This window comes from Amblyomma maculatum, chromosome 2 (genome assembly GCF_055883805.1).
Source record: "Amblyomma maculatum isolate TAMU_Amacu chromosome 2, ASM5588380v1, whole genome shotgun sequence".
Taxonomy (NCBI): domain Eukaryota; kingdom Metazoa; phylum Arthropoda; class Arachnida; order Ixodida; family Ixodidae; genus Amblyomma; species Amblyomma maculatum.
The window spans coordinates 28935713-28963643 of record NC_139345.1 but is presented as its reverse complement, the minus strand read 5'-3'; the positions used below and the strand labels follow the sequence as shown (position 1 = coordinate 28963643).

Sequence of the window (27931 nt, the reverse complement as noted above, 5' to 3'; positions counted from 1 at the left end):
AACCTTTGCTTGCCTTTTTTTTTTCTTGTAGCTTACTTTTTTTTTTCCTTCGCATTTTTTTCTGAGGGGGGAAAACTTTGGCGTTTGTTTTGCATGGAAGAATCTGATAAAAGGTGGGTTTTTTTTCTGAAAAGCATGTAATATTTTTGGATTTAACGTAATTGACCATAGCACTTGCCTTCTTCTTAGTTATCAAAAGAGCCAGGTATCAAGGCTGGAATTGTTAGGAATTTAGATGTTGCCTTTCTTTATTATTTATCTTGAAAAATTTTGTTGCCATCAATATTTCTGTGCCCATTCTAGGTCTATGAGGCCTCTGCATGCACTGTGGAAATTTCTGTGCATCACAACCACCATTTGTCAAAAACAAAACTGCTCGAGGGCTGCCCAGGCACACAGGGAACACCGTATCTGTTGGAATCTAAGGCGATCACAAGATATGGAACCCTTCGGTTAGCTGAGATTCGAAGATTTATATAAATAATTCATTATACATGATGGCAACTCATCAAAACTATGACTGCATGCAACAGGAATTTGACTGGTCATAGAGCCTTGTCTGGCAATGTGACTTTGCAGGCTGTGCATCGTATACAAACGGCACTGGGAAGTCCTAGAGGAGCTAGCACAAGGCTTATAGCAAAGATATGGCATTTATGTTTTGTAGCTGTGTCATTCTCAATTTTGTTATGTCTCGATTGGTTTATATTGAAGAAAGCTTCTTTTTTTACCTAGCCTTTAACTTTTTGGAGGCAGCTTAGAATGAAAGTCGGCCTAGATTCGATTAAATAGCCTGTTGCTGTGATGGTGTCATGCATATTTTGTGGTCTAGCTTTAGTATGTTGTGTTCGTTAACCTCATTCAGAAGTCAGTGACAGGGGCTTAAAGGGGAGAGGCAAGCGTTTCGGGGTTGCTGCCAGGTTCCAAGCAGTAAGTAGCTCAGTCCAGCTGTAAAACGTGTAGCTTTAGCTGGGAAATGTGGCCAGCTCAGTTGTGGTGCCCGCTATCATCATAGAACTGTCATCATCACACACCTTATCACCCACTCCAGTTCAGTTCAGTTCAGGCGTTCAGTCGTGTCCGACTCTTCGTGACCCTATGGACCATGTCACGCCACGTTTTCCGGTCTCTCACTATCTTCCTAACATCACATAACTTCATCTGCAGTGCCTCTAGGATGCCATCTAACCATCGCGTTCGCTGCCTACCCCTTCTCCGGCGACCCTCAACCTTTCCCAACATCAAATCTTTCTCCAGCGACTCCTCTCTTCTCATCAGATGACCAAAGTAGCTGAGCTTTAACTTTAGAATTTGACCCTCCAATGAGCAGTCGGGGTTTATGGTCGACAATATCGACTGATTTGATCTTCTGGCAGTCCAAGGAACTCTCGAAAGTCTTCGCCAGCACCACAATTCAAACGCGATCACCCACTCCGCTCCACTGAAAAGCATCTTTGTTCCACACATGCAAATGGAGGTGTGTCACATTGCATCAACAGCTACATTTTATGATGATACCTAGCAGATATTTTCTTTTTGGTGGGTAGAAATTATTTTGAATAAAGGACTTAGGTGCAGGTGGATAATTGTCTTGCATAATGACATGTTAACAATGCAGAAAAAATACTTTTACTGCTTTGCATATATAAAGTGGAGCTTGTATGCTGCATGCAGCTGACAGCGCTGCTGAGTGAACTCTTGCTAGTACCGGTTATGCTGAAAAGCAAAAAGAATTGCTTGCATACAGTAGTAGGCATCTCTCTTTTTTGCAATGACTGACCACGCATCATTTTTTACTTGGATTGCCCACTGTGAGCACATCCTGCTGCAGTACAGTGACAGCTTGGCACAAATACAGGACGTGCACACTTAGTCAAATGGCAACTTAAGGCCGAGCCATGTGGCAGTGTTTTTTCGGCATCGTGTCAGCATCTCTTGCTACCTGCATCGCCAGAAGCGATATTCTGGCCCTTAAGGCGAGGTGACGTCGAAAGATGGAGGTATCTTTTGGTGCCAGATCTCAGTGTCAACGCTGGAAATACTTTGTTGGTGGCGACGAATGACAAGCCACGCATTGGCAGAATTTTCCCCTTTAATTAGTGTTGCTGTACCCGTCGCGACAGACTCAACTCATTTCCGCGAAGGCAGGAGCTCTTCTGTCCCTGTGCCTGCCCGAGCCCACCCGCGTCTTTAACCTTTCTTCCCTTCTCTCTTCCCAGTTGGTTCCCGCCGCCGCTGAGTAGGATTATTTTAGCTACGGACAGGGGATTATTGTTAGAGCTTCCAATATCCCTTCATGCCTTTGCTTGCAGACTCTAGTTCACACGCCATCATGTGCTTCGTCACCCTCTCTTGTGCCGCCGTCGAGCGACAACACCCGTAGACAAGGCACTGACACAACGCCAAAGAAACGTTGCCACGTGGTAGGGCCTTCGCAAATTAACAAGTACTCCTCTCCATTCAGCTGCATGTACAGATCTGATCAGCCACAGTGATGCCAAAGACAAATTTAACAAAGCAAATATGTTTATCACGAGCCATGGAGAGTTCAGAATTGCTGTGCATGACTGAGCGCTAAGCGGTGTGCTCAACATGAGAAGCAATCCAGGTGTCCATTTGGTTCCAGGCTGTCATAAATTGGATTTCTCAGGGTGTTCTGGCATGACACTGAAGCACACGTCTACATTACACTTTATAACAAGGTTTAATCATGGTCAGGCCTCAGAGAGGCAAGTGTCAAGCTAGCATTTTGATGCATCACCAGGTGTGATGCGTTCTGGGTTCACGAGGTCGTCACATTTTGCAGGGTTTGAAGTGAGGTGGGCACTTTGTCATGGTCTGGCACTTGAGTTGTCAGAGCAGAAGACAGGACTTGGGGGATGACCAGGTATCAGTACACTGCAGCCTTTGGAGAAGATGCAGCCCTTGTCAAAAATATGCAGGCCACTTCACACCTTGATTGAGCAGCCTGTGAGTCTTCTCTGTGGCAGTTGTAGGTTGTTTTCGTGAGCTGGCTGCTGGCATTGCAGTACTTTGCAACTTCCCCCCTCCCCTACCTTTCTTGGCATTATTTTTCTCTCCCTTTATAATGGCTTTGTTGGTATCTGTAGCAAACTGGCTTGTTGAGCAAAAGGCTGTCTTTCGCTTGGTAAAGAGAAAAAAAAAAAAAATCCATGTGTGCAGCTAGCATTGACACTGATCACTGCTGCGGTTTGCCCTGGTAAAGTAAGTGCTCTAGTTCTGCATGTGGAAAAGAATTCCTTGCTTGCTGTGTGTGTGCAGACTTGTCGTTCCTAGGCCGTGTCATTTTTCAGTTGTGCTAGTATTGTTGGCCTTTTTCTAGTTATCCACTTGTTAGGAAACTGTCACAGTTCAGATCTTCTTGTTATCCTGAATACTGAGGATATCAATAATAACTTGGTTTAAACACGACCAATTTCAAGTGCTTGTATTGCCAGAGGCAGCTATTGTGATCCATTTCTCCTTTACAAGTGCAGTACTAACGAGCAACTGCAGGGTACGTCTTGCAGGGCAATATTGGAATCTCTCTTAATTTTTTGTCTTGGAAGTTCTTGGGAAGGAAGTGCACTCCTCGTGGAGGTGCCTGATGGATATTCCTTTTATAATTTCTAGCATTTTGCTGGCATGAGTGTGCCTTGCTCAATTCCTCTCCACCCCTATGGAGCACCCGTCCAAGAGTCCGTCTAGATTAAGGCATGGTGTAAATTTACTCGTATGGAATCTCTGTGTTTGGATTTTGTATTGTAACCAAATATTGAAATTTACGGCCAAATCTCAGCTGCAACCTGAAGGGCGGGTGCAGCTTTACTTATGTTTTACCAATTAGCTCTTCTATACTTGTTCAGTTATCAAGCAGGCATTTCTGCATGCACCCTGTACATGTTGCTAGCATCTGAGCCAGGAAGTCTTCGTTCTTTGAATTTATGGAAAGCTTGTGCTTTCTTTAGCATGACCCTGCTGGAATCAGATTTCCTTGCTACATATCATAAGCTTGGCTGGCATCTGGAGTCTATAAAAGAAGTGTCAGACATTGCAGGAAATATTTATGGAAAAACACCAGGCATGCCAATACATTTCATGTCATCATGTCATACAAATGCAAGGCATGCTCTTGTTTTTGGTGGTTTACATATTCTTTAGCTCAGCTATAGATTTGGGCAAGAGGCAGTGCGGCAGCATTGATTATTTATTGTTCCTTTGACTGTCCTGATCTTTTTGATGCTGCAAGCTTTTTTGATAGTCTTTGGGGGGGGGGGGGGGGGGGGGGGGGGGTAGAGGGTGACATCTCTCTTTGTATCTTTTTTTTTTTTTTTTGCTAGTCTAATCTATAAAGTTTAAGGAGCCATACTGCAGTGTTTCTCCGCGTGTCATGGTTTGGGTGCATAATTGCTTGTGCTTTGCTCTTGAAGGGGAACATCCTGCTTCTCAGGAAACACTGTTTATCTAATCCAGAAGGCTACGCATTTTTTTCCTTACTAGCATACCTCTTTGCCTCTCACAGTGACATTAATGCCGTCAACTCTGACTCCCCGTTCCATTAAGAAGCAGCAGCTACCTCAATGCCAGCCTGGTGTTTGATTCCAGTGCATCATATTTGCCTTGAAAAAATGTCTGTTTATATATATATATATATATATTTTTTTTTTTTTTTTTTGTGCACTGCTGGCTGAGGGCAAACAATAGCTGCAGCTAGCATGAGTTGTGTGGGACGACGGTTTATGGTGTGCACACACCACTTGAACACGCAGATGATTTGCATCCCTGTTTCAACAACTTTACCTTAATGAAATGCTAGTAACTGCGGCTTAGCTTGCTGTGGGGCCCGTATTCTAAATTTGATCTGGCAGGGGATTCGAGGTGCTCTCATAGTGGCCAAGTCAGCGTTCGTGGTTGTGGCGTTCAGTTGAGATGAAAAGTGCAGTCGCTGTGCCGCTAGAAAGCATGAATAGTGCCACGTTTCATATAACTTTTCCTTTAAACTAAAATCATGATAAACTTGAGGCCAAAGCTATGCATTCTAACAAAATCATTTCCGTTTTAATAAAATATAACAGTTTGCTTATGGGCAAAAAGAAGCAAATTATTGGCTTTGAACGCGGCAGTATTCAGCTTGCTTTGATGGCACCAGCTCTTGTTCCAGAACTGGTGCACCCCTGAAGGCTATAGCAGTGTGTGTGTGTGTGTGTGCAGTGCTGGTTCAGGGGTGCTTTGTGCTGGGGCGCCATGTGTGACCGGTTAGGGTGCACATGGTGCAAGTGCATAGAGCATGCGTTGCTACTGTGTTCTCGCACTCAGTCTGTGCTTGGCTCACCTGCGTGCACGCACCCAGGCACATTTTCGGCACCTGACCCCTGCCCTTGGCCGGTCTTTTGTGTTGCACACAGGCATTGCCCGGTCTAGTTCCATACACAAAACGCCCTGCCCTCGATAAGAGCGGTGTGCCTGTGTACCAGCCCAGTGCCACAGCCTACCAACAAGCCCTGGCTTTACAGATGCAACAGCCCTTCGTGCCTGTCTCGTGTGAGTAGCCGCACGCTGTTTTGTCCCCCATGCTGGCACCTGCTGCTTACCTAGGCGCTGCATGCGACTCCCAGCTGAAGCTGTGTGCGTGTGCGTTGCGTGTGCGCTGAAGCGCAACTCTGTGCTACTCTGAGGCTGGGATAAAGCTGGAACACTGCTCCGGTTCCAGATGGAAATCATCTGGGTATAGTACCGCTGTTGCCTGGAAGTCTGTGCCAGGTTGAATTGTTGTTAACTTGCTTGACAGGCTTCCAGCCAGGACTGAGTACCAGCAGAAACAACCTGAGCACCATGCAGTTTAATCACAGGGCGAAACACAGTCTGAGCACCAGCATATTTAATCCAAACACCAACTCGAGTGATGCGAACAACAACTGATTTAACAAGATGTTAATGAAGTTAACACAAGCCTGAGCCAATTTAATCCGGGTGCCAACTAGTGTCCGCAAGTGTAAAATTCGTGTAGTGGATGGCTTTAAAGCAAAAACATAAATTCAGAAATAAACCAAAGGTGAGATAATCTTTGAGACCATGCACTGCCTGACAGTTATCTGAACATATCACATTGCTTTCGTCAACATTGCAGTTGACTGTGCCTTGATGCGAATGTCAGCTGTATTAAAACATAAAATCTGCTCATTGGAAAGCTGTACACGGGCTCAGTACTATGGCTTACTGGCTCTATATTACTTTAGGAAAACGAAAGAGAGCACAGATGTGTACGCTCTTGATCAGAAGTCAGTAAATTAAACTATCTTCCCCCCAAAATAAACAGAAAAAAAACAGTGCATATTTAGCCCTAAATATTTTCATTACGAAAAGGGTGTGCAGCAAAGAAAAGTTAAAGCAGATGACATATTTTTCACTTACGTTAAGGTACTGCTGGATTGATGAGGGCTTTCGTGCAATAGTTACGAGATTGGAGTAAAGCACAGGCATGTGTAGAGTGTTATAAATGAGTCGGTAAAACTATCTTCTGCAAGGAAAATATTTTTTTTTGTTAAGTCAAATTCATAAAAGGAAGTTGCTGCAAATAGGGATACTTTAGTCCTGCATATTTTCTTTAAAAGCAAGATAAATAATAGACCGGCCTCCACAGACTCGTTACTGAAGTGTTGTCTGCATTTATGCATTGGATTAGAGCAAGTTGGTGGTGGTGCATCTCATAGACAATAAACAGGTAGTAGCTTGAACATCTTCCTTCTTTTCCTGTGTTCATTAACATACAGGATTTTCTCTCGTCAAAGCCGATGGGTTGTGCTCAGATTTTCTTATTGTGTGCCAAAAATGTGGGCTGTCGTTGAAGCCTCTTGGTGCACCAAGAAGAAAAACTGCACATTATCCTAACACGACAGGGCCAGAACCCTCACTGTCCATGTGGCAAGGAAGTCCAAAGAAAATAGACACTGTTGATGTCAATTTAAAGATGGCAAGATCCATTGCAGCAACCAGCAGAGAGGTGTTAGAAAAAGACGGAAAAATACTTCAGAAATGAGGTGGTAGTGGCTCTAAAAAATATTGCAGACATCAAATCAGCCCTGTATGCATGCTGAACCTGGCGAAGCAGGCGGTGGAGGAATTGCCTAGTAGCGTTGATCGTTTACAGGATGTGCGCAGCTGCACTATGGTGAACTAGAATATATAGTGTAGCAGACTTGTCCCCAAAAACGTTGTTCCTTTCGGGCCAATTTCAAGAGGGTTTGGTCACAGCACAGCCAGAAACTTATGAATAACAGTAGCTTGAATGTTTGCCGCTTTGCGAAACACTGAGTATTTGCTGTAGAGTGAAAAAGATATATTGTGCTTTTTATACACCAGCCATGCAGTGCAACACCAGTGTTGCGCCAGATGTGCCTTGAAAGATGGAAATTGATCCTCTTCATTTGCAAATTAAGGTGTTTACAGAAATATTTGTGGAGCTGCAGCTCTTTTTTTTGCCAACTCTTCACAAAGCGCTAGAGTGTCCTAAAAAGAAAGCATAATTGGGATGGTTATGGCACATTTTAAATAGCAATTGTTGCTTTGCTACCTCCTTCACTGCATTTGCATGTCTTTCTTATAGCTTAATTGTGGCTTGTATCATTAGCCATCGTTTTGAATTGTGTACATTGTTAACATATGTCCCGTTGCATTGTCTGCACTGTTGAGAGAGACTGGGTGCAAGAGCAGTATTCAGGATTGCCTGCCGATCTGTTAGCTTCCCAACCCTTGTTACGCTGAGGCTGGGCATCAGTAGCAGGTTTACTAATGCAGTTTGTTCATGTTGAAGTGGCAAGCTCACTAGTTTACTGCGAAGAACTTGCCATACATTGGGAGCTGAATGGAAGGGAAGTGGTTACACGTGTAATAAGTGGGAGTGTTTTATTTTTGGTTATTGCTTTGTAATGCCAATTCTTCTATAATTTTGTTTTTCTGTTCTTGGATGCATCAGCACTACTATCCTATTTATTGTGTCTTGTAACTGCCTTGTAACAACCTCCTGGCAAAAGTATTGATAAATAATAAAAAAACTAGAGGTATTTGACCACTCTTCAGAATTCAGGTTGCTACAGTTATCTGATAAGACCTCTGTAGTGCATCTTTCTGGGTTGACAGTGTGTAGTTTGAATTTTTGCTTCTGCAACAGGTTAATAATAGACGCTTGGCTGTGGATGCATGGCTCTCTCTCTCTCTCTCTCTCTCTCTCTCCCTACTGCACCCGCTCTCCTCCTCACAGCTCTCTCTTTCTTGTGTCTCTCTCTCTCTTCTCTCTCCCCCTCTCCCGTGCACCACCATCTTCCGCTACCATCACCACCACCACCACCCCCCAGTACCCACGATGCCCTCTGTCACTCTGGTATCTGCTGGTGTGGCTGCTGCTGCCCCTAACGCTGCTAGTGTTGCATACTGTGACGACAATGGTCAGGTACTCACAGCCTTCCTTGGGTGCTCACGAAATTGACCAGGGTGGTCCTGGCATAAATCCGGTCCACATTGTTGAGTGGTTGGGCTCACAGAGGTTTAATACTGCACTGTTTTTGCATGCCATGGGTGCTTTGGTGGCACAAGGACTGTCCATTAAATTTTGCCTCCCGGGCTGTAAAATGCAAGGGGTTTGCATATCTCATGCTGCTGGGCTACTGGTAGCAACAGTGGCACTTTTCTTTCTGAGCATGCTGCTCCAGTGGGCTAAACTGGTGTGTGTTTTGGGACAATCCAAAGTTTAGAATTCGCAGCCCCAGTGGCAAACCTTACTGAGCGCACCTCATATTTGTCGGGCTCATGTTCTGTGTTCTCATAAGTGACAACACGGTAGTGTGAAACTTCACGGAGCTTGTTTTGTCATTGACAAAGCAGCATTATTTGTAGTTTTATGTAACTGATCTACTTTTATCGGCAGGCTTTGCCTTACACACCTTCTGTTGCACAGGGGTTTTTCGACCAGACTTATTTACTCTCCCCACAGACATATAATTTATCGCAATGATAATGAGTCTGTATATGAGTTGTTTTCATTGTGCTGGATTAAAGGTGATTCCAGTAATGTTGCAAAGCAGAAAGTAAAGTTGTCATCATGTGACAAATTGCGCACCTGTATTGCAACAGTTGGGTCACTGTGTACTCCAGTCCCGGGGACTTGAACCAATAACTCAGTATTAAACAAGTCTCAGCATCACATTTTACGAGATTCACAATTGTGTTAGAGGTGCAAATTTAAGTGTGGTTAGAGGGCACAGTGTCATGCGCATCACTTGGCACCCCTCAGGACAAGGACCAAACTAAGATCTCTGAAGTGTGCAACTGCTGTGCCACAGACACTCTTTTTCCATGTATGTCGGCCCTTGTAGTGGGCAGAAATGGCAGTCTTTGTTGCATAAAGTATCATCTAACAAGTGTGGACTTGTTGCTTAAGTGTGCAAAGAAAAACCCTTCTTTTCTGGAGCATTAGAAATAATTCAGTAAAATGAAAACTGCTCAGTTCAATCTAGCCTGCCATGCTTTTGTTGGTCCCAGACCTGAAAAGTGTGCCATACAAGATGTGCTGTGGGCAATAGCTTAGTGGCCAAGGCTGAGCATTATGTTGTTGTAGGCTCCTGAGGAGGACCGAGTTTCAATGGCAAAGTGAAAAATACTTGCACAGAGATTTAGGTGCTCGGTAAAGATAACCGTGGGTCTTTAAGTTCTTCTTAGTCCATATATGATAGCTATGAGGCATAACTGTATGTTGTGCATTGTTATTTGCTTTGTTGGCACCTTTCTGAGCTTAACCTTGTTCTGCGTAGATAATAACCGACACATTCAATTTTCTGTACGTAAGCTTGTTGCACAAAATTTTCCAAAACTGTAGTGCTGTGCATAAAGGGGAAAGACTTCATGTTGGAAAATTTCTGAGGTATTGAAAGGACTATTAGTGTACCAGTTAATGTTGTTGCACATGCCACCCTGTATTTGATAACAGTAGGCGTGATTTATCTGCTTGTTTGTTTTTGTTATTCCAGTTACTGGACACCCTGCCGGTGTGCCGAGATTTTAAGTCAGGGCAGTGCAAGAGGCCCCAGTGTCGATATGTGCACCTTGTTGAAGGTAAGCAACCACTGCAGAGCTGGGTTATTAAGTGACTTTTTTTTTTTTTTTTTTTAAGTGGTATATGTGCAGATCAAGATTAGTTTGTCCTCAGCTGGGAGCTTAAAGCCTTTGTTAGCTGGTAGAGATTTTTTTTCTTTTTCTTAGAGACAGAGCACTGGTTAAAATATGTTATAAGGCTATGGTAGAAATGAAAAAGACCTTGCCTCATATAGCGCAGATTGAGCACTACAGTATCAAAGAAACGCGGCTTTATAGTTTTTATTTGCCTTTGAAAGTCTTATAAAAACAACTGTGGTGACATCTTGCAGAGAGATGCAGTTACTGTGACCATAGTACCCCACATGATCACATCCTAGAAATATATCACTGTTTTCTTAAAGGACTATAGACATCTCATTTTTGGGTTCGTGTATTGTCATTAATAATGATGCCTAGGGCATTACTGTACAGGGATCACCACGTCTCATTCGCCTACATCGCAGTGAAGTCTAGGTCACGCAAGGGATAAAAATACAGCAATATAATCATTGCCATGTGATTTGAACTCTCTACAATAATCAAGCCAGCCTGTCTTAAGAACAGGAATCATTACAAGTGAAGAATGAGCAATTATATCACTGTTTTTGCATGCCGCACATCAAGACATGATTGTGACATCTCAGCTATCTTTCAGATATCGAAATCGAAACTGTTGAGAAAAGAAAATTCAATTGTAAATTATTTAGTGGTCGTAAACGAAAACTGTGTGCGGATTGATATACAGGAATGACTTACGCATCATTAACAAGAAGAAAATTGCCACTAAATTTTGGTATCTATAGTCCTTTAAGGGCACGCTTTTTTTTTCTTCTAGGAGTGTTTGTCATATTTTATTATATTTTGCGCTGTCCTCAGTGCGCTCCACACCAAAAACCAATGCTTCTTTCGCATTGCAAATTCAGATTTTGCCACTAGATGGCGCCACAGCGTTTTAAATAGCTTCAACGAAGCGGTGATAGAACACACTAAAACTTTCATCGACAGGACATAAATTACTGTGCCGTAACAGCTTTGAATGGGGGAACTCGAGTGGACGTTAGTCTACACTAAATATGTTTGATTGGTACCTGATGCGAGAAATTAATATTTGTTTTCGGCAAGTCTTTTTTTGCCGACCACCAGTAGCCATCGCGGTTGTGGCTCATGGTTTCTAACATCGAGCTACATAAAAATGGCTGCATGCATTGATTGAAAAATTCTTGGTAAAAATATTCTACAGCTTTTCTACCAAAATCGCTACGGAAGCTAACTTTTTAGACAACAGTCATTCCAGTGCGCTCAAAAACATGATGCCTAAATTTCAGTGTCCTATCCCTTTAAGCCATTCAGCTATAGCTTAGCAGAAGTCAGTTTTTAGGTGAACACTTTATTGATCTGGCTTCTGCTGGGTGAAATTGCACATCAGTTGCCAGTAGAAAAAAAAACAAAACAGCATGATGTAGCCTTTGGCCTGCACAGGCATTAACTTCACCTGCTTGGAAGCCATTTCTTTCGCCGCCTCGCTGCTTTATAGCTGGTATAATTCAGATTCTCTTGCTTATAATCTCTTGCTGGGAATTAGCCTTCGCTGTTTGTCTTTTACCCGTATTTGCCTGTCTTTTTGCACTTGTAATTTGAAACTTACAGTGGAATGAGGTTGAAAGGCTTCTTAATACTGTTGTCAACAAACGAAATATGCTGTTCAAATTATGCCATTAAAGGCGAGCTATTTTACCAGTTTTTGTCCATATGTAGGCAGTGTACCCATAAACTCTGGTCTCTCTATAAGGGCTGCAGGGTTGTGAAGGAATGTGGAGCACTTCTGTGTGCATGTGTTCTAGCTCATTTGTCACGTTCATTTTCATGCTGAGGCTGTAATGCTGTGAGGTGTGGTCTGGTTGTGAGAACTTGTCGGTGTTTGTGTGCAGAGTTTGTCGAGGTGGTGGAAGGGAAGGTGACGGTGTGCCGCGATGCTGCCAAGGGTCGCTGTGCACGGCCCCTGTGCAAGTACTACCATGTGCCGGCGCTGTCCCTGAGCCCACTCTGACAGCGCCCCCCTAGTCAGGCTTGGGGGCCTCCACCGTGGTTGCTCGCGCTGTGTTGACGATAAAGCAAGACTACTCCCGAGGAAGAAAGAAGCGGCAGTCTGCAAAGTATTTGTTCTGTCAAGGTTTTTTTTTTCTTCTTTGTTTGTTGCTTTTCCAGAATTTTGACCTGCACACACACACACACAGACACCACCACCACCACCACCCTGGACATACACATTTATATTATAAATATATATATATACATACATATATATATATATATATATTTTTTGTAATATCTGTAAAGTGTTTATGTAGTGTTTTGTTTTCGGACACACTTTTAAGAAGAGGCCGTTTTCACCTGTGCTTCTAAAGCATCATATGAATTAGATAAGTTTTTAATGAATTGTTGATGTGCATATTCTGCGTGGGCAATTAATGAGACCTTTTAACATTGTATTTTTCATTGTGGGTAAATATTTGAAGAAATATGCTACTACAAGAGCATCCTAACAAATCGTGTTGTGTACATACAAGTAATTACTAAACAGATTTTTTTTTTTATTGTAGCTTTAGTGATCATAATGAAACAGGCTACTTCTATATTGCCTAAAGTTTTTACCACAGGTACAATACGAAAGGAGAGCTGTGCTATTGTTATTGCAAAGTTTTGTTTATGACTAACATGCCAAGACCAAAGTCTTTTACAAGTTTGACATAAGAAAGAAAAGGGGTGGACATACCCACACCTATGCAAACATTATGTTTTGAACACTGAAAAGAGTCTGAAGCTGTCCAGGCAGTGACGATCAGTGTCTGGGAGACTTCTTAGAGCAAAATTGTGATGTTTGACTTGGTTGCTGTTTGTTCATGTTTGGAGCTCGTGCTGCATTTTGTTTGGTGCTCCCTTGTTGTGCTGCAAAAGGGGTCCCTTTGTTTGTTGCTTCAGCCGTGGCCTTGAACCACACCGCAAAGACCTCATGAATGACTACAGTGACGCTGCACCAATGGCTCGTCGCCCAGCAAGCTGTTTTGAACAAATTTTTTTCTTCCCCCCCCCCCCCCCCCCCCCCTTCTCCCCACATGCGGCCACAAGGCCTGCCCAAAAAAGCAGGCCTTGGTTGTGACTTAAATGCCATTACTTAGCGTTGCCAGCCAGCCTTTTTGTCTAGGTGCTAAGACATGGGCGCTGCTCTCTGCAGTCACTGGTGCAGCAGGCCTCTTGGCCACTGTCCACAAGGTCACACAAGCAGTTATACGCCATGCCGTAGACATTGGATCTTCTCATCGCACTGCTTGTGTATATAGGCGCGCTCCTTTCGCTGCAGAGTTCATTTTGTCCTGAAAGCGTGCAAGCCTCATTGTCGTTGATCAATAGCAAATGCATGCCAGAAAAAAAAGAGGTGTGATGTACACCTATATTTTTATGTAAACACACATTACTGTTATGTGCCATATTGTTTTTCTTTTTGTGTGTGTGCGTGTAAAGTTGTTTTTATGATTGAAAGTGTACTCTTTATATATCATATCGCTGTTTTTAGTTTTCTTCTCCAGTTTTAGAAAGTTGTCTTGGGTGCTCTTTCTCTTGTGAGGTTGTTGCTGTCGGGGAGGCTCTCCACATCCGCACGAGTGCACTTATTTTGTCAGGCGCCCAAAGAGCAGTAAATGCGCCTGGCGAGATTCCATCCTTCATTCAGTCCAGCCACTGACAGCGCTGTCCAAGGCTGAGACCTCCCGGCACGTTTTGTCTGGCGTGAGAAGAGAGGAAAGCTCGAAATGGGACCAAGTTTTGTCCTAGCCTGATGCAACCTGATTTGGCCGAGGAACAGGGTCATTATCCCACTAACAACACAGCACCTGTCAACAAGTATTCAGCAGGGGGAGTTCTTTCTGGGGGAATCAAAACGTCCAAATCAAAATGCGTCTAGCCTCTGCAGCAGCGCCCGTGTACATACACACACGCAGTGTTGAAAGGCCAGTGGGTGGTAACTTGTTGCTCTTTCTTCCGTCTGCCTTTTCCTTAGCTTGCAAAATGCCACGAGGTGGTCGCTCTGATTGGCTCTGCTGGCTTTTGCACTTTGAAACCTTGTTGTTGCCCAGTTGCATCATCCACAGGATTTGAGGCTGCTTGGGTCTCATTCCAGTCAAAGTAGTCTCAAAAATGGTGGACGACCGGGAACGGATCCAGCACAAGAAACTGACGGGGAAAAAAATATAGAGCAACATCAGTAAAACAGTGCCTTTTTTATAATATGCAGGAGTCTTTGTCATTGCTATACTCTGACTGAACAGGCTAACATACATTGTTGTAAGCTCCCTTCACCACATGGTAGCAGTCTTGGTTTGGTTCTCCTCCTTCTTTGGATACATGTGCATGTGTCTGGTTTGCGTGTTTCGTCCCCGAGTCTGTTCTCCATCGAAGAGGGCAGTGGTTAGACTGATGGGCTCAGAGGCCAACGAGGAAAACCTCTCGTATACTCCCCCCTGTACACCTGTGTATCTCAGAAGAAGTGCAACGTAGCATTCTCTGTCCTGTTATGTCTGCAATGTGGCTGGCACCAAGCCAGTGTAACACTTCCTCCAGACTGTGTTGTTGTACTTTGACGGTCAAGGGGCTGCCGCGGGCTGGAAAGAGAAAGTGCTGGCGTCTCTTGCCGCCACGTTGTGTTCAGGAGGGCTCGCCTGCCGCATGCGTTGGAAGTCTGGCGTGCTGTCTAGTCGGGGCACAAGCCGGGCTTCCCTTCACGCCCCTGGTCAGAGGCACACAACTTTCCTCCAAGTTTATTAGTTAAGTGTAAGACAAAAGGAATGTGATATCTTTTTACATACATACATATATATATATATATATATATATATTATATATATATTATATCGACATATATGGGAGAAAAAAAAAGATGCAGTTATGGCATAGCAATTTGTCGCCTGCAAACTTGAGCATGCCGCCGCAGTTTTCAGAGAAGTTTCCTTGGTGCTTTGCCTTGGCAGGCTGTCTTGGAAGCGCTTGCGCCCTGAGCACTTTCTTGCTTGACGAGTGAATGTGTCCTCTGACACTGATGAGTGCCCGCTTGGTTGCATTGTCGAGAGCAGGCTGGGACGAGCCAGCGGCCAGACGCTTGCCTCTCTGCTTTGGGCAGCCACAACGAAGTTGGCCGAGGGCATGCCGCCGTCCTCGTCTTTTCCGCTCCCTTGTGCTTCAGTGTAGTTTGCTGTTTTTTCTCATAGACGAATAAAGTTGCCTTTGTAATTGAACTCTACTTCTCTGCACTTTACCTTTCCCAAGCATATTTGTCTTCATTCAGAGCATTTCCCTTATGCTTAAGCAGCCACCTAACCCTTGGTAACATGTTTGCTGTCGCCATCGTGTGACAGTTATTATTCGCGCACTTTACAAAAGCAATCCATTGCTATGTAAAAGTGCTTCACTAAACAGCTTCAACTGCAAAGTTTCTGTGAAGGCTGTTCAGCTCTCCTTTGTGGTCGTATGACTATGCTTGGTTGGATGGCAATGAGCAGTTGCCCCCTTATTTCAAACCATATCCCAGCTACAATATACCATGAATTCTGCTGTATTTACTTGCATATTGGATAATATGTCTCATAGGTCAAAGCCTAAACTTGCAAAAAAAAAAAAAAAACGAAACAAAGAAATTTGGGAATATCATAAATATCATATAGGTCAACCAAAGGAAGTTCCAAGCAGCCTGCATACATAGGCCAATGGCGCTGTACATATCAGAGTTGCGGCAACGTGAAAAACGAAACTTCAGACGCCGCAGTGATCCGCAACACTCTTAATATTTACAGTAATCCTCCATGTTCCATGGAAAGCTTGGCATTATTACTGCATGCTAAAAGATTCACCTACTGCTCTCCCCAGTGTCTAATCATTTTCCAGTGATGTCAAACTCTCGTGCTGCTGCTCAGTTTTTCTACACCGCTTTCTCAAGAGGGCAGCTTGCTTAAATTCTACCGTTGGCTCGTAAGATAACCAAGACTGGCGGAGATTTTATTTTTGCAAATCTGATCGGTCTTCGTGCTTATGTATTTGTTGGCCTTATCGGGGATCTGCTGTGTGGCTTATGTGAAAATGAAGTGTCGCTTGAAATCATTGTGTGGTAACTGTGTTAACTTCCAAGCTGCGTAAAGGCTTGAAGGCAGCCAGAATCAAAATTTCCACAACAGCAGCATTCCAATTTCTACCTTCCTTGCCTGTGTTTGTACCAGAGTTCACACCTTTACCTGGCTTTAAGTTGCCTTATTGGTCTACCCGCATGTTATTAAAAAAAAAGAAATAAATGGGTAGACCTATACATTGGTGATATTGCGGTATCTGAATCAAGCCAAGGTGGCAACCACAAGAGCGATTCTGTCCGTGATCAGCCTGGGCCATTAACAGCTTTTGCTAACTGCAATATGGAGTCTCCTTGTTTCATTGAAAATGAGTACCTAGTTTTATTTATCTGAAGACATTGCTTCAGTAAGTGTAAACAAAGAATTGATGATAAATTGAACATCATTAGCCTGGGTCTGCAAACTCTCCTTGCAAGCGCAGCTGCCATCCACCACCAGGGTGTGTGCATTTAATTTTTTTTTTTTACAATTTCAAGATCATCAGGGCTGAGTATTCCCACTTGTTGGGAAAATCTGGAAAATGCTGGCATGTTTAAGCTTTGATGCTGTACTTCTGCAGGTAAGCAAGACCTTGCAAAATCATTGCATGGTGCTGAAAATTAAAATGGTTCACAATGGTTTCCATTGCTGCTTGGATTTTATTTCGGCAAGCTGAATGACTCCAGTGCAACTTGCACGTAGCCGCCACTTAAGTTGAGCAAGCAACATCCTTGTTTGTACCTACATTCGTGCATAGACTTGTTCGAAGTGGTGCAGAGAGAGGAAACTTTTATTAAGATAATTGGCAGGATCTAGACCAAATTGCTAACCTTCGCTGGATCACAGAAAAAGAGAATTCCAGAAACCCATCTACTTCTGCTTTATCGATTATGCGAAAGCGTTTGACTGCATAGATCACAGCAGATTGTGGCAAGCTCTCCAAGAGATGGGAGTTCCAATTCACCTCATCTCTCTATGAAGGGCAAGAGGCCACAGTCAGAACTGGGCATGGTCTTACTGATTGGTTTCCGATCAAGAAAGGAGTGAGGCAAGGCTGCATACTGTCGTCCTGCCTATTTAACCTATATGCAGAGTGCATCATGAGGAAGGCCGGTCTGGACCAGTCTTCAGCTGGAGTGAAGATTGCTGGAAAACGTATCAACAACCTTAGATATGCGGATGATACCACTTTAATGGCAGAAAGTGAAGTGGAACTCGAGAGACTTCTGATGCGCGTACAAGAAGAGAGAAGTTTGGGCTTAAACTGAACATTAAAAAGACAAAGATCATGGTGTCTTGCCCTATCAAGTCCTGGAGCATCAATGGACATGAAGTGGAAGCTGTGATAGATTTTCTCTTCTTGGGCTCCAAGATTACCTCGGGAGGAGACTGCAGCCGTGAAATTAGGAGACGCCTGCTTCTGGGAAAGAGAGCAATGGTTAGCCTTGACCGCCTAGTAAAGAGCAGAGACCTTAGTCTGCCAACCAAGATCCGTATAACTCGTGCTATGGTTTTTCCAGTTGTGATGTATGGATGCGAGAGTTGGACTGTGAAAAAGGCTGACCGCCGAAGAATTGACGCGTTTGAATTGTGGTGCTGGTGAAGACTTGAGAGTTCCTTGGACTGCCAGAAGATCAAATCAGTCGATATTGTCGACCATAAACCCTGACTGCTCATTGGAAGGTCAAATTCTAAAGTTAAAGCTCAGCTACTTTGGTCATCTGATGAGAAGAGAGGAGTCGCTGGAGAAAGATTTGATGTTTGGAAAGGTTGAGGGTCTCCGGAGAAGGGGTAGGCAGCGAACGCGATGGTTAGATGGCATCCTCGAGACACTGCAGATGAAGTTATGTGATGTTAGGAAGATAGTGAGAGACCGGAAAGCGTGGCGTGACATGGTCCATAGGGTCACGAAGAGTCGGACACGACTGAACAGTACCGATGGTCGGTGCCCCTAATCTATGGTTCTGTTGGCGGCAGCTGACTTGCGGACTAGCTCAATGGATGGATGAATCAACTTTATTAGATAAAAAAAATAGTCTAAGGGTGGCCCCCTACTAGTTCAGGAGTCCACGGGCTTGCGCTTCACATAGAGCCCGATCCACTAGCCATTTCTGGCCGGCCGGCTGAGCGGTCCTCAAAGCAGCCTCCCAGGAACAATAAGTGGGATGGAGTGTGGGGGGTACTGCCTGTGGGGCAGGACATTCCTACAGGTAGTGGAAAGGTGAGGATTTGAGTATGCCACAAGTGCCGCAGTGAAGGGGCAAGCCGGGGTGAAAACGAGGGACGATACGGAGAAATGAAGCAGCCCGTCTGCAATTGTCGCCATGTGGCACTGGATAAGGGTGACAAGGTGCTGTGGGTGGCAGTGTCATGCGGCTGTGTTTGTGGAATGTGGTGATTTTATATGTAGAAAGGACCGATGTGGCCTCTTGCGCTGTGTTGGGTGCCTGATCGTCCGGGGCCCGGGAAGAGGGTTCTCGGGCCAGCGCATGAACGCGCTCATTACCGGGGCTCGAGGCATGCTCAGGAATCCACGTCAGATTAACCGTTCGGTCGAGATTGGTGGCTGTGGCAAAAATATGATGGATGGCCGTTATCGCCACGCTATTTAGGTAGTGGGGTATGCAGCCTGAGAATCGGCGCAAATTTCGGTTATGTCTTTGTCAATAATGGAGTGGGCCAGCGTAAGTGCGATGGCGGCTCCTTCCGGCTCTGCAGGCGAATTAGTTCGGATAATGGCAGCGTGCCATCTTCGTAGGCTGCGACTGCCGTGAAAAATCCTACTTTAGAAATCTTTGCCGCGTCGACATAAGATATTGGAACGGTTGCTGTATATTTTAGTGTAAGCTGGCTCGAACTTTAAGCCTACCCTGATTAAGGCTAGCGCCCATATTGCACGGTAGGGGCTTCTGGTATATGTGATCCTGCGTACGCGGAGAGATGAGTTTTAGCACTTGCTGGGGGTGGGGATGGGTGGATTGAGACTTGGCCCAGTCAAAAAAAGTGGATGGGTCCAATTGGGAATTTCCCAATTGAAATGAATTGGTGAAAAACCAATTGTTTTCGCCACCCTTGGGCCTGAACATTTTATATGAATTGGTGCTTCCGCTTGGAAATAATTGGCCACCCATGAAGACCAAATGGTTGACCAATTGAACTCAAATGGCATACTCATTGAGCCCAAATAGTTTGAACTTGCATAGCTGAAAGAAAAAAAGAATGGAGATGCAAGGTACAGGGGAGCCGACATTTATTCAAGTGAATGAAATTACAAGTTTTTACAGAAATTGTGAGACAGGCATGCATCACACACACAGAATACAGATTTAATGCATATATCCACAGGATACTTTGCAGACTTATATACTCCATTCTTTGAACAGTGCTGTTAGGACCAGTCACACATGTCTGTTATTCAGTTAACAATTAATTATGCCTGCTCCTACAGTGGACGCGACAAAAATAAGATTAAGTGGCATATACTTTTTATAACTTAAATTTTTCACTGTTTTCGGTCGGCTTCGTCATTTATGATCAATTTCGCAGTGCTAATTTGCTCGAATCGAAGTTTTCTCTATCTCGATGTGTTCGTGAAGTCAAAAAGCACCGACGGATATTGACAGTTCCCAAAGGTACGCCTTTTCTTCGATTTACCGGACAGTTTTCATCGCCGCCGTGCGGGGGGCGTCCCGCTAGGTGTGTTGCGCGAGCGATAGGCCTCGTCGCTGCCGCGGCTCGCCGCCTCGGCGGCAGCCACTCAGCCCCGAGATGGAGGAAACGTCCGTTCTGGCAACGATCTCCGACTCTCCAATGACCGTTCAAGCTCAAGGCGAAGAAATTTCCCCCGAGGAATTCCACCGCGGCCATGGATGGACGCTCGCGGGGGAACGCATGTCAAGACTCCGTCAATGAGACCTCGACGCGAAGCTCGCCGGCACCGACAACCAAGTAAGCAAGAAAGCGAAAGGAAATAAGAACTTTAGAGCCTCGGCCATCAAGGCAGCGAGAATGCCAGCCATGCCGCTGGAGGAAAACAGATCGTAATCAGACCGCGAGGGGGACTCGACATCACCAAGATCGGCACTACGACCGTAGCTGCGGCCTTTCTCGCCGCGGCCAAGATCACGAACGAAGAGAACGCATCGGACACGATCTGCCCGAACGCGCAACAAAATATAATGGTAATCAGCACGCCCAAGGAAGAAAACGCCGTCCGCTACGCAAGAATTCAAGTTATAGGGGAGAAAACCTGGGCCAGGGGACGCTGCGCCGCTCTGTGCGTCAGCGCCCTCCATGGAGATCCCGTCAAAACCTACGCGCAGTGCGGCCGCGTCGTCTGCTCCCGCCGCATAGAAAAGCATGCTGTCGTCTGCTCCGCGCTGCTCTCCAGCACGTGTTTGCGCGCGCGCGCTCCGTTGTTTCTCTCCTCCTCCGGCCGCATTCTGGCCGCCGTCGCGCTCCAACAAAGGGGGCAAGAAAAAAAAAAAAAAAAAAAAAAAAAAAAAAAAACTGGAATGAATAAGTGAAGGCGCGCTTTTTCGCAAAACTCGTGAAAGTGTTTTTCTCTCTTCTCTCTTTCGTGTTGAAACGATGGTTGTCAGTTTTTTTTTAGGTATCTCGTAGCGCTCGTATCTCGCACCTCTGTTTGTAACTGGCGGTGCCGCAGCAGCCATCGCAGAACCAAGTCGGCCTCAAGAAACAGATATATGTCATTAATGCCATCACTCGGCGCTTATAAAGGGAAAACACATACGTTAATCGTCCTATCCTTATACGCGATCCTGCTTCGGGAGCTCAAAACTGCGTATTCGCTAGAGGAGATAACTGAACTAGGGATTGCACAGCGTAGCTGTGGAATTAAAAGACAAAGGTTTACTTGGAGAGATGTCCCCGCCTGCATGAAAATTCGTCAGGCATTTCCTCGCTCTTCGTCTCACGGAGAGAGGAAACTGCCGAAAGAATGGCATGCCCCGGCTCCTCGCCAGTGATCCAGGTCGTTAAGAAACCTCTCATCGTTAAAGGTAGATAAGTCATTGATTTCGGATGGCAGTGCCACAGCAGCGAACTCCCCCTGACCGCTGTCAGCATGAACCAAAGGGTAAGGCGGCATGCTTTGTGCCTTTGTAGGGAACGCGTCCTAAACGCGCCGAAAGCAGGCACCATGGCGCCGGCAGCATCGCCTAAAACGTCTGTCCCCAAAGAGTTGAATAGGCCCCTTTCAAGTGAGCAGTCACAAATGGAAATGAAGCTCCCCAACCAGCGCCCAGAGCACTCGTCGCTGTGTACACGCGTATCAATTCTCAACGAGAAGGCTGGACCCTTCATTCTCTGAACATGGAAGAGACATCAAGAGCCTCAAGTCCTTCAAAATACCTGTCGCTTGCCTCTGCCTTCGAGTACCGAATTCGCGTTCATGTTTTTTTTTTTTTTTTTGTCTGAGCCTGCCAACAAGCGCTCTTTGAAAACAATGTCCGCGGCGATCAATTAATCATAATTTCTCACTTTCGAAAGCACCGATAAAAAGCGTGCCTCCAGCCAGCCTCTATGTCAGCTGGGGCACAGAAAAAAGCAAAAATAAGAAACACCACTGGCAAAGAGCGCCGGCTTTGCGCGCACAGACGCACGACCATCCCCCCTCGTCCTCACTCTCCTTCTCCCGCGCTCGGTTTCCAGCGGAGCGGAGAGGAATTACGAAGCTGGAGTTTGCTCTAAAGTCCCTTGATAATTTGAAAGTAGCGACACTCTCCTCCGCGCCGCGCTTTCCTCCTCGATTCTCCTCGCGCGGCGGCGGCGAGCGCTGCGCACGACACGCTTTTTCCCCCTGACGCCCGCCGGCCGGCCGCAGCAGTGAGTGAAGCGCAAGCTTTTGGGCCAGGTCTGCGCTCCAGGAGTGCACAAAATTTTTGAAAAATTGCGAGAAAAGCATTGAGAATGCCGATAGTAAAGTTCATGAATTGATTGGTTTCTTCTTAGAACTGTTTGAATGGGGAATACTGATAAACAAAGCTTTCAGGCGAGTTCTGTGCTACAGACGCTTTTTAAGTCTCATGATAAGGTTTTACTTTGTGCACTTAATCTAGTACTGCCGCTGACTTTGTGTTTTTTTTAGAGCGTGAAATCTGTCACCACGGTAAAACTTCAGAAAACGATCCAGGCTGGTGCTTTGAACTTCAAGATTAGAGAAGGTTAAAGCAGGACTTAGTCTATTTCGCTACTGTCAAGCTATCTCTCTAAGCATAGTATATGTCACGTGATCAACCATGAGATTGGATTATTGGTTAATTGTACATGTATTTCAATCAATTACTGGGCCAAATTAATTGATATTTAGTAAATTGCAATTAAAATCTAAATTTTAGCTGCAACACAGAACCGTATACCGTTGGAAAGCTTAGGCCAAGCGTAATGGCACTGTGCTAGTTAGCGATCCGCGATAATCTGCGTTCATTAGTTAATTTTGTATAAAATCAAATTTTGAGCTGTTCCTTGCTGCTTCGAGGCAAGGAACAGGTTTGCCACGGCAGTCTTGATATGATGCTGATGGAGGAATTAAATAATTTTATGAGTACGTGGCCCCTCACTGACTTCGCGTGTGGTTAAAAGACAGCAGGGTACACTGGGAGAAGTGGTGGGCCCTATTGCCGATACACTGAAGTTCTGGGGCAAGCATGCTGTGGTCTCATGCGCTGTGTAAAAGAGCTTGATTTCATTGAACGCAACAATCAAATAAAAAATTACAAGGTGCACATAGGTCTTCAACGTGCGGAAATGAGAAAGCATATAACTGCCAATTCATTAACTATCGCTATCCTATCTATCACTATATCTACTAATGCCAGAGACCTATCGTAACTGTCACTATCCGCAACGAACACTATCACCTCACTATCCGGGCCTAGTAATATAATTTACTATTATTATCCGTAACAGTCACCATCATTACTTATCACTATTCATAACCATCACTATTTAATCTGATGCCGTCCCATGACCCATTCATATACTTCAATTTTCATTGACTTACGTTGTCAGTCATATCTCTATTATCTTATAATATCTGACGAGACAACTATACATTGACTTTTAATTCTTATACTTTCTTGTTTTCTCATAAATGGAGGTGGGAAAAGAGCAAGCCACAGAAATAACTGACTAATATCAGCGCGAGGTTCATGTCTCTGTCGAGGAGGCTTCCTTTACTTCAGGACAGGTCGGTGAGAGAAAATTGATGGAACTGCGTTTGGTCTGTTCTTTTTTTCGAGTTCGTGTAATATTGGCGGCTCAAACTGGTCTTCAGTGAAATGTAGCTAGAACATAGAGCGATGAGATAATTACTCAGGCTAGGTGAAAAAAAAAAATCTTGCATACAATTGAAATGAGTAATATGTTACAGTGTTAAGAATTGTTGCTCGCAAAATGTTCCCCTATTTTTACATAATAACTATAATCATTGATTGTTTAAGTTTCGTAAATACAGAAAATTGATGCAATGATTCCGGCTGATTTGACATCGATGGGATAACTTTTCTCGCAATAAATGAATACGCGGAATCGCGCTTTTAGAGCTCCAGCTTTCAAAGCGAAGGTAACCTGCCAACGCCTAGTAGTCATGGTCAAAGTGAAGCGTGTGTGATCATATGAACACCTCCTGCACATTGGCCGTATCCCTGATAAAACGAACGCATATTTTTTAACCCACGCGTGCGTCGAAGCATGGCAAGACACATTCAAGAATTGAAAAAAAAAAAATGCCATACGACCTAACTAGTGCAGATTACCCGCAATACCTCGGGTTTACTTGCCAAAGAGTTTTTCAGGGCCAGCATTCATTGCTCCCGGGTAACCGACGCACACTACAAGTAAAAGCTGGAAAGGCTAGCTCCTCTACAAGCCCGAATTTTGATTTTTAGTGAAGGAGGCCAGGGATCCTAGCATAATCGCGACAAATTCAATCGAGAGACTGTAATTTTCCAGTTATTTCTGACAGCAAAAAGCAGATTATAGCGCCCTGTTTCTGACTGTACAGAAGTCGAAGCGTGTTAAATGATGGAGCCTTGGAGCCTCGCAGAATATTCAGCATGCTGCAGAGGACAATCTTATTTTTATACAATGAACATGCTGCCGCCGCAAAAATATTGAGCAGCAAGCAGGAATAAAAAACGCAGCGTCAGGTGACGCGTTATTACGGGGAGTGAGAAAGGCACTCGACGTCGCAAACAACTCTGTTGTTTCTAGGAATAAACGTCTTTCGACTAATCTTGTGAATCCATTGACTCGTGCGCAAGCCGTCACGCTTGCCTTGAGATATCATGAATACCGCATAACCATCTTCAAGTCGCTTGCTGCAGTTGTACGCGCAACAGCACGGCATAGAGCTTGCACGCTGTAATAAAAGCACAGCGCGCAATATTCGCTCGCCGAGACTAGGGGAAAAATGGCGCGAAGGAAAAAGAAAACACAAGGAAAACGCCGGACGCGCGTCGGTTTCCAATGGCAACGGCAGGGAGACCAATCGTCGCTCAGGAAATCGGGCGGAGAGCCGGCCTTCAGCGAAGGGGCGCGAAAGGGGCGAGGGGGAGGCGAGGAGGTAGCGCGGCGGCGGCAAAGTTCAATCGTTGGCGTAACTTTCAAAGTATAAGGGGCTTTAGAGCTTTAGTTTGCTCCGCGACGCCAGCGCTCGGTTTCCAGCGGAGCGGAGAGGAACTACAAAACCTACGCCACAGCCGGTCTCGAGGGAGAGGGCGCGCGCTCTTTCTTACGGCTAAAGTGGGCTCACTGGGGCTCCTTCCCTGACGCAGTCTGTGTCACATGCACTAAGTGGCGCCACCGCAGACTTCAATGTAGCGCTCTGCTGGTTGAGGGGTTGCGTTCGTGCGACCGCGGCCTTCTCGCTTTAGAAAAACGCACCGTCTTCGTCCACACTTTCTAGATTTGCATGTGGCAGCTATGCAGAGGTTGGATATATTAGAAAGTTGTGCTACTACTGGTGCTATAAGATGAACTAAGAGGTTTCTAACTGCAAACGCGTGTCCGATTTCTCTCCGGAGTCCTTGGCGAAAAGTGAATTAAGGCGCTTGTATGAAAATGACTGCGGCGCTCGATTTCCCAATTTTCTGAGGTTTCTGATTCACGGCCGCGATGATAGAGTAGAGAGACACGTAGGTTTACGTGTGTAACGTGTAAATCTGTATCCGTATACCTTAATAGGCCGCAGCTGTCAGCACCTTTTTGTCGCGCCTGCCTTCTGGATCGTGAATTTTAATTTACTGTCGACGCTGTTTATGGAAGAAAGGTGCATAAAAGTTGCCACAAGTCATTATTGAACGCATCTTAAAGGCTTGCAGTTGAGCATCCCCGTCCATTATCAGCAGTTTAATCTGAAAATTTTCAGATAACTGCACAATTGCGAATTAGCTATATTCGTGTAGACAGTGTTCTGATCGATAGGGAAGGACCTGTCGAGCTCTAGGAGTGTGAAAACAAGCATTTAGTAGGCATCTCGGGTTGATGAACGGCGGCTCCACTGCTAGCTTCCTTGACAAAAAGTACACCCGTGTTAATCATAACTGATGAGAGAGGCGAGGCGCGTATATGTTGTAAGCATCCGATTTCTCGCGGGAGCGTGTCTTTTACTACTCCGAGTGCATCAATTTATTTGCTGCCCGAATGCAGTTTATGGCACGAAAAAAAAAAAAAAAAAACCACTGCATGTATACGGCGCAAATTTAAGAAGACAACACAAGAAAGAAAAGGACAGCACATGCTCACATGGCGTTCTTTTATTTCTTGTGTTGTCGTCTTTGCGCCGTGTACAGTGGTTTTCAAGTCATGAATGATCGCCCTACGTACAGGCCGTCATTTTTCGAGCTTGGTCAAGAAGCAAAAGCTGAACTTACACTAGCTGATTTCCCATTGTCGCGGAAGTTTGCGCCGAGTAAGCGGTTAGCAGGCTTGTACAAGCTTCGCAATTCAATTTCATTAGACTCTATTTAGCAACATATACCCAGTCGTGTGAAATATTAGCCTATAATCACGCGCTTCGGCTATAATATGCTGGTTGTGGTCAACAGATATACCAGCGTATTCTTGACGCTTAGTAATGCGTTGAATAAAGTTGTTTCCTAACTACTGGTCCTCCTTTTTGTTCACATTCGTGTCTAGCTTTGTGCTTCCTTGATGCAGCATGTCGACAATCCGGCTAGGTGGCCCTGCTCGCCCTTCCCCTGGCTTATTGTTTTCACAAGGCCATAGAATGAAATACAACTGAAAAACTAGGCTGGTGTACGTGTCATTGATGTGATCAGGTCATCGTGTATTTATATCCTTTAGGGAGTATTTATATTCGCCCCCATTATTTTCCAAGAGCCACATATCTTTCGATTCGTGGCGCCTTTCCCGTAAACATGTCCGGCAGCCTAGCACAATGGTTTTGTCATCGGGGTGGCTTCTTCGTATCAGAAGTCACATCGCCCACCGCAAAACAAAACCTCCGCAATGGCAAGAATACAGCAGCGAAGGGGAAGGCAGGCAAAGACAAACGGCGCGCAGCGCGCGGTGCCGCGCGCTGCTACATTGAAGGCGGCGGTGGCGGCCCCCTGCGGAGGTGCGCAGAACTAGAATCTGCTGACATAGGCGGCGTCATTGCAATGTATGGCGCTGGCTGAGGAGTGAGCCCACTACCCAATTCTAGCTCACTTTATTACGGCCTTCTCAATCGCTGCGGGAACAATGGGAACTTTTCTCCTTGAGCTACGCTCTCCGCCACCGCAAGGGGCGCGACCTGCTCACCGTTCGCTCCGCGTCTGCTTCAGCGGCGGCGGGTGGTTTTTGCCTGGTTTCGTGTTGTCGCTCGCGAGTTTCGTGGTGAGTGCAGCCCCGAAATTAAAGAGCACAGAAGGTAGTTGCTGCAGCGGCATGTCGTCAACGTACCACACGTGAACGGATATAAAAAACACTGTCGTTCAGCAAACGTTCGACAAGCATGGCATACATTGCGGCACGGTAGCTACTTTTGTTCATTTTAATCCGAATTTTCCCCAAGCCTGTACACGAATGGGAACAAAAAGAAAACTGAATGAGCAGTGTTCACATCGAAGCTTCTTCAAGGCTAACATGACAGCAACTCGTCTGCAACAGCAAAACCGCCTTTCAGCGCTAGATGCGAAATCATTCATGTAGCACCGAAGATGAAAATAATTTCATAAAAATGTAATGTAAGTTGCAAAATGCTAGCATGATATAAAGTATTAGTATAACAGTCAAAGTAAACGTTGTAGGGTTGAGTTTTAAGTGTTATTAGAATTCATATACTTGGCAATATGTGGTATTATAAACATTATTTTAATTTTGCAAATAAACATTGTTTTAATGAACTTTTTACATTATATTATGCTTAATATGAAAACAAAAAATGGTTGATATTCATGACACCACTTGTGCTCGAAGTGGTAAAAAAAAGCCAACAAATGGTGAAGGTGATACTCGATGCAGTGACTTACAAATGAGTTCACCTGCTATATCGAAAGTATGCAAGAAACTTCTAAAGCGTTAATGAAGGACACCCTCACTGAAGACTCATTTCAAGCCTTATATAGCGACCCATTGAGGTTCTCTTCGGGAAAGTAAGGTTAATGTGCGGAAGGGAATGACATATGCCAGAT

At 45.0% G+C, this 27931-nt stretch overlaps 1 protein-coding gene across 1 annotated transcript in view; it reads left to right on the top strand.

The window, feature by feature from the left end:
• Window positions 1-15809, top strand: part of LOC146198231 (muscleblind-like protein 2a) — a 55677-nt gene extending 39868 nt beyond the window's left edge. Inside the window, exons 9-11 of the mRNA XM_084591866.1 lie at window positions 5406-5541; window positions 10020-10104; window positions 12054-15809. Coding sequence (XP_084447992.1) covers window positions 5406-5541; window positions 10020-10054 — 171 coding nt within the window. The 3' untranslated portion in view covers window positions 10055-10104; window positions 12054-15809. The remainder of the gene's footprint in view (window positions 1-5405; window positions 5542-10019; window positions 10105-12053) is intronic.
• Window positions 15810-27931: the final 12122 nt, after the last annotated feature.